Raw genomic sequence first — 6,000 nt, 5'->3', positions numbered from 1 at the left:
GTCCCAGTTTCTTCTCTTTGCTAACTCCAGGCTTTAATCTCATTCCAGTTCATAACAGCCCATCATTTCTCTTCAGGGACTCCAGGGAGCTTCTGGAGTTCCCACTTATCCTTTAAGTGCTAGCCAGCAGGTCTAAATGTCAGAAACAACAAATTGCATTTGTGAGCAGCTGCAGCTTTGGAGGAGATTAAGTACTTTAGCAAGCAGAGCTGGCAAAGCTGATGATGGTCCATGGATTGGGGCTCCTCTTTCCTCTGCTGCTTGGGCACCTCTGCTCCCAACTTCTGGGAACCTCTGGGGATAGCATGCAGCACTACCGGAACCTGAGGGCCAACAGTAGCAGCTGGGAACTTGAAGGAACGCAGGATAATGGCTCAATGGTGTCTGCTCAAACACTCCACTTTTCCTTGGATTACCAGCATGTGCAGGTCCCTTTCGAGATCACACTCTGGATTATGTTTGCCTCTTTGGCAAAATAGGTAAGTGAGGAATTACCCAAGGCTCTCCCAGAGAATAGCCTAAGAGTAGGGACTCAGTGCTTTTCCAGATGTTAAAAAGTCATCCTTTACTTACTAGGCCAGAGAAAGAGGCAAGCTGTGATATTTGCCTCATGCTGTCTATGAAAAGGACATTTTTTTTTTCACAGCTCAAGCCCCCTTGTACTAATTATGTTCAAATGTTGGTGGTCTCCCAGCAGATGGAGGCTGGAATAGGTCCAGCACAGTAACTTAGACTGCAAAGTGTCCTGATTGATCAGGGTTGAGAAGACATGGCATAACTTTAAAAGGGAGAACAGAGAAATCTTACTAGGTTGATTCTAGATACTAACTGATCTGAGTCTTTAGGCAACCTTTTTTCCTCACAGGCAGCTTACGATAGCTACCATGTAGTGAGAAATCCATTTTCTGTTTTTTATTTTTGTTGTTGTTATTGTTGTTTTTTAAAGATATGTCTTTTTGCCACCACTCAGAATTTATGGGGAGGGGGTAACAAAGAACAAATCCAGCAAAAAAAGAAGAGCTGTTATATTTTAACTATTTCGCCTTTATGAACACCCTGAATCACTAGTGTTATGGCTCTGCTAAGGAGATTTCTTCTGTTACTCCATTTGTGTTCTTTAATAATTTATCTGGCTTTTGCCTTAGTAATATTAAAATTCTGAGAGCCCTTTAATAATTCGAAGTGTTTATGATTGAGTGACCATTTTTTTGCAGATTTGATACCAAAAACAATGCTAAAAAAACATGGAAGAAACTGTAGAAATTTGTTATTTCAAAATTAATTTATTCTAAAATAAATCATGTGTAGCATTCCAAAGTTTTATTTAAGTGACTTTATAGATACCAAAGTTTTACCATTCATGAACGTGATATTTAATGAGGGCACACATACAATCCATAGATTCATAGCATGATAGATTGTCAGAGCTGGAAAAACCCTTGGAGATCATTCTCAACTATTCCTCTCATTTTTTTTTTTTTTTATATTGGGCAATGTTGGGGAACAGCGTGTTTTTCCAGGACCCATCAGCTCCAAGTCAAGTTGTTGTTTTCAATCTAGTTGTGGAGGACACAGCTCACTGGCTCATGTGGGAATGAAACCGGTGACCTTGATGTTATGAACACTGTGCTCTAACCACTGAACCAAACGGCCACCCCACTCCCCTCATTTTATTGATAGGAAATTTGAGGCCCAGGGAGAGAAGATATGTTGTGACGTTCATAAACCATAACTTTGAATGCTGGTCTCATGCCTCCTTGATTAGAAGTACATGCTCTCTTGTGTGATTATAATTAGCACCTAGTGGATAGTTAAGGTTCTTTTAAGATTTTTAGCACTAGATATGTTGATTGCAATAAATAGTGTAGTTAAATGTTTATGTCAGGATCACAGGGCAAAAGGGACTTCTCAGTAGGTCATCCATCCTCATTTATTTAAGTAGGACTTTATTGAGCTATCACTGACTGAAAATTTTTTTGCCATAACCTTAGTAAAAGAATGTAAATTTAAAAACAAACCCAATCAAACCAAACCAAACAAAACAAACCCTTTTATGTTAACATTCATTCAGCAAAAAATTTTAACACATTTTTTAGGTGAGATATAATATTGGGCCCATGGATTACAGTGCTGAATAAGACCCCATCTCTCCCATGAGGGACTTCCAAATTATTTCAATGCCTAGAGGAAAGAAATGGTTCTATAGAGGATAAAGGGGGAAGCAGCATAGTGAAATGGAAAGGGAAGATTACTTTGAGCTATTTAATATTTGTGCAAATTTAGGAGCCAGTACCTGGAACATAGACAACGAATAAGAATGTGTTGGATGAGTAAAGTACTTATTTTGCCTCGTTTTTATAATTTCTAATATGGGAATAACAATATTACATTGCTCTGTTTGTGTAATGAGAGAATCAAATATGAGAATATACGTGCAAACACTCTTGAAGTTATTAAGACATAAAGTCTAATTTAGGAGCTGTAGGGACAGAATCCCAAAGAGCAGTTTCCAGGCTCTCGGCCTCACGTGGAAAGGTGCTGACTCAGTTATTAGATGGCCATCAGCTGTAACCAGTTGGCCATCAGCTGTAACCAGTTGGGTTTGGTTGGGGTGGGGCAAGGTACCCAGTCAGAGGGGACGAGCAGAGACTGGAGGCCCCACGTGGAACTGTCCATACATTGGTCTCCTTCTAATGTGCAGAGGGTTTTGGCCCTAGTTGACACCAGCGCAGACTGCAGTCTTATTTATGGGAACCCAGAACTTTTCCCCGGACCAGCAATCTGTGTTGATTGGCGGGGAATCCATTCATTGGCGGGGAAAGACTGTGATGGTAAAAGCTGTTTCCTTACCACTGGGTATAGGAAGGCATCATACTGTATCTACATGGTGTACGTCTCCCTTGTCCTGTAATATGTTCTAGGGGTGGATGTGCTGCATGGCCTCAGTTTACAGACATTGGTCGGAGAGTTCCACCTCTGGATCTGAGTGGTGAAAACGGCATGCTCACCACCCTCCTCAAGTGTTGCCACAACCCTGGTGCGTGGTTACAGTATGACAGTACCACCTGCAGGGGGAACAGGAGGAGATTAGCCATACAGTTCAGGAACCGGAGAAGGCACATATTGTGAGGCCAATGCACATTCCCTTGATTCCCCAGTATGGCCTGTCAAGAAGCCAGATGGGACCTGGCAAATGACTGTGGACTATAGGGAGTTGAATAAGGTGACGCTATTTTTGCAAGCTGTTGTGCCTTCAATTCATGATTTGATGGATCCTCTGACTATTCGTCTAGGAACATACCACTATGTAGTGGACTTGGCGAATGCCTTTTTCTCCATTGATATTGCACCTGAGAGTCAAGAGCAGTTTGCTTTACTTGGGATGGGCGGCAATGGACTTTTCAAGTCCTGCAAGGATACTTACACAACCCCACTGTCTGCCATGGGCTTGTAGCCCAGTACTTGGCACAGTGGGATTACCCGTCTTCTGTGGCCCTGTTTCACTATGTTGATAATGTTTTACTAACATCTGATTCTCTTTCAGATTTAGAGCAAGCAGCTCCTTCTGTTCTCTGCCACCTGAAGTCATGTGGCTGGGTAGTGAATGAAAAAAAGGTCAAATGCCCTGGCTTATCTGTCGAGTTTTTGGGTGTTGTGTGGTCGGGTAAGACAAAAGTCACACCTGAAGTGATTATTGATAAGATACAAGCATTTCCCCTGTCGACCAAGGTCTCCCAACTGCAAACATATTTGGGTCTGCTCATATATTGGCGGGTGTTCATACCCCATTTAGCACAGACAGCAAGGCCCTTGTATTCCATGGTAAAAAGGGGGCTCTCATTGGATTGGGCAGAGGCTATAGAGCAAGTGTTTGTTGCCACAAAATGGGCAATGCAGCAGGCACAGGCTCTAAAAGTAGTAGATCCTGGTCGCCCGTTTGAACTTTATGTTCACATAACCCAAGAGGCGTACAGTTGGGGCCTCTGGCAACTGGCAGGAGCATCTCTGGTCTCCAGTGGGATTTTGGTCCCAATTGTGGAAAAGAGCTGAAGTCTGCTACTCTCTAATAGAGAAACTACTGGCTGCTATGTATGCAGCTTTGGTGGCCAAAGCAGAAGCCATCACAGGAACTGCACGGGTATTGGTTCACACAACCTATCCTATCCAGGTCTGGGTGCATACGTGGACACAAGGGCCCGAAATGGGGGTGGCACATACCACCACCCTCGCCCAGTGGGGGCCCTACTTGGAGCAACGTAGCACCCTCAGTTCAAGCCCTTTGAGCACAGAATTACAACAGGTCCTGGGACCTGTGGAGCTTGTAACCCAGGCCATGCCATATGCTCCACCTAGTGGGTAGGACTTGGAGCCCTCACCCTACAAAGGACAGCCCCCAATATCTGAAGATGACTGGTATACTGTTGGTTCTAGCCGGGGAGCTGCAGCTGTTTGGACGGCTATCGATGTGCAGCCCAAAATAGACACCATTTGGTTTGATATTAGAATGGGCCAGAATTGCCAGTGGGTTGTGTGGATGATAATCATCCACGAGCCTGGGCCCCTGCTTATTTGTACTGACAGCTGAGGGGATGTTCCGGGCCTTAATGTTGTGGCTCCCCATGTGGAAACACCAAAACTTGTTGGTAGGACACCGTCCACTGTGGGGTCAGGCCATGTGGCAGGACCTCTGGGACCTATGGCAGGGAAAAGAGGTGACCCTAATGCATGTTACAGGTCACTCCCCCTTAGTGTCCTCAGGTAATGATGAAGGAGATGCTCAGATGTCTGATGGTTAAAACGGACCCCTGCCACTGATGTGGCCCATTGGATGCATAGGAAATTGCAGCATACTGAAAGCCGAACCATGTGGCAGGTGAGCAGATGCTAGGGATTGCCCTTCAAATGGCAGGAGATAGCAGATGCCTACTATGACTGTGCCGTCTGTGCCCAGGACAGCCTCAAATGGCAGAAGCTCTTCTGGGAGACACAGCAGATTACGCAAAGGAGGGTGCCCATCACTCGCTGGCAAGTGGATTATATTGGACCCCTGCCTAAGATCGGTAATGCTGTGCATACGTTCACAGAAGTGGACACTGCTACAGGGTTGATGTTTGGCCATGTCCGGCTGCGGATCAGCGACATACAGTGGTTGCTCTTACACGGCTGTGTGCCATCTATGGGCGCCCCCAAGTCATTTAAAGTGACAGGGGTTCCCATTTTATGGGGCAAGAACTACAATGCTGGGCTGCCAGGATGGACATGCAATGGTTGTTTCATACCTCATACAATCTACAAACAGCTGGCATTATTGAATGCTACAACGACCTTTTGAAGCAAGGCATTGGGGTGTTGAAACACCCTCTCACGATGGGCGACTTGGCCTCACGGTCTGTGGGTCTTGAGAATCCTGAATGAGAGACCATAGAAGGGAGGGACCTCACCTGTAGAGGCTCTGCTACATTGAACAGCATTGAAATGAATGCTCGCATTCATTTACAGGTTACTATAATTGAGACTCTGTTAAAGCCAGGCTATGGCAGAAATGGAAACATTTTGCTGCCATTACCCACATGTTTGAAAGCAGGGGAACGGCAGCAGTGGACTTGGCCCTGGTGGGTCAAAAGCCCCCAGTGTCGGTGGTTGGGCCTGATAGCCCCATGGTGTCCTGGTTTGACCCATGATTTGCACGTGACACCCGAGGTGGTGGCCGAGTGGCTATTGCAAGTGGCTGTGGTATACGGAGGTCCCGAAGGCAGGACAATTTTGCAGAGAACTTTTGTGCTCTCGTTATGGCCTATTATGCGGTCCCCTCTTCTACTACATATTGAAACCATGCAAAGGACCCCAAGCACTGCCATAAAGGTCTGGTACCACAAACCAGGAAAGGTGCTCGTGGCAGCAACCCTTCTTTCCCAGGACAAAAAGCTAGCATGTATTCTCCCACAGGGAAGGGATTTTCCATTGTTGGTTCCTATCACTACTATTTCCTTCTGCCCATAG

At 45.3% G+C, this 6,000-nt stretch overlaps 1 protein-coding gene across 1 annotated transcript in view; it reads left to right on the top strand.

Annotated features, from left to right (window-relative positions):
- Window positions 1–224: 224 nt before the first annotated feature.
- LOC117013999 (sodium/hydrogen exchanger 2-like) overlaps window positions 225–6,000 on the top strand; it is a 92,302-nt gene continuing 86,526 nt past the window's right edge. Inside the window, 1 exon segment of the mRNA XM_033091711.1 lies at window positions 225–483. Within this exon segment, the coding sequence (XP_032947602.1) occupies window positions 225–483 (259 nt within the window).

Source organism: Rhinolophus ferrumequinum, chromosome X, assembly GCF_004115265.2.
Source record: "Rhinolophus ferrumequinum isolate MPI-CBG mRhiFer1 chromosome X, mRhiFer1_v1.p, whole genome shotgun sequence".
Taxonomy (NCBI): Eukaryota; Metazoa; Chordata; class Mammalia; order Chiroptera; family Rhinolophidae; genus Rhinolophus; species Rhinolophus ferrumequinum.
Note: the sequence above shows the minus strand (reverse complement) of the source record. Positions and strands in the feature narration are given on the sequence as shown.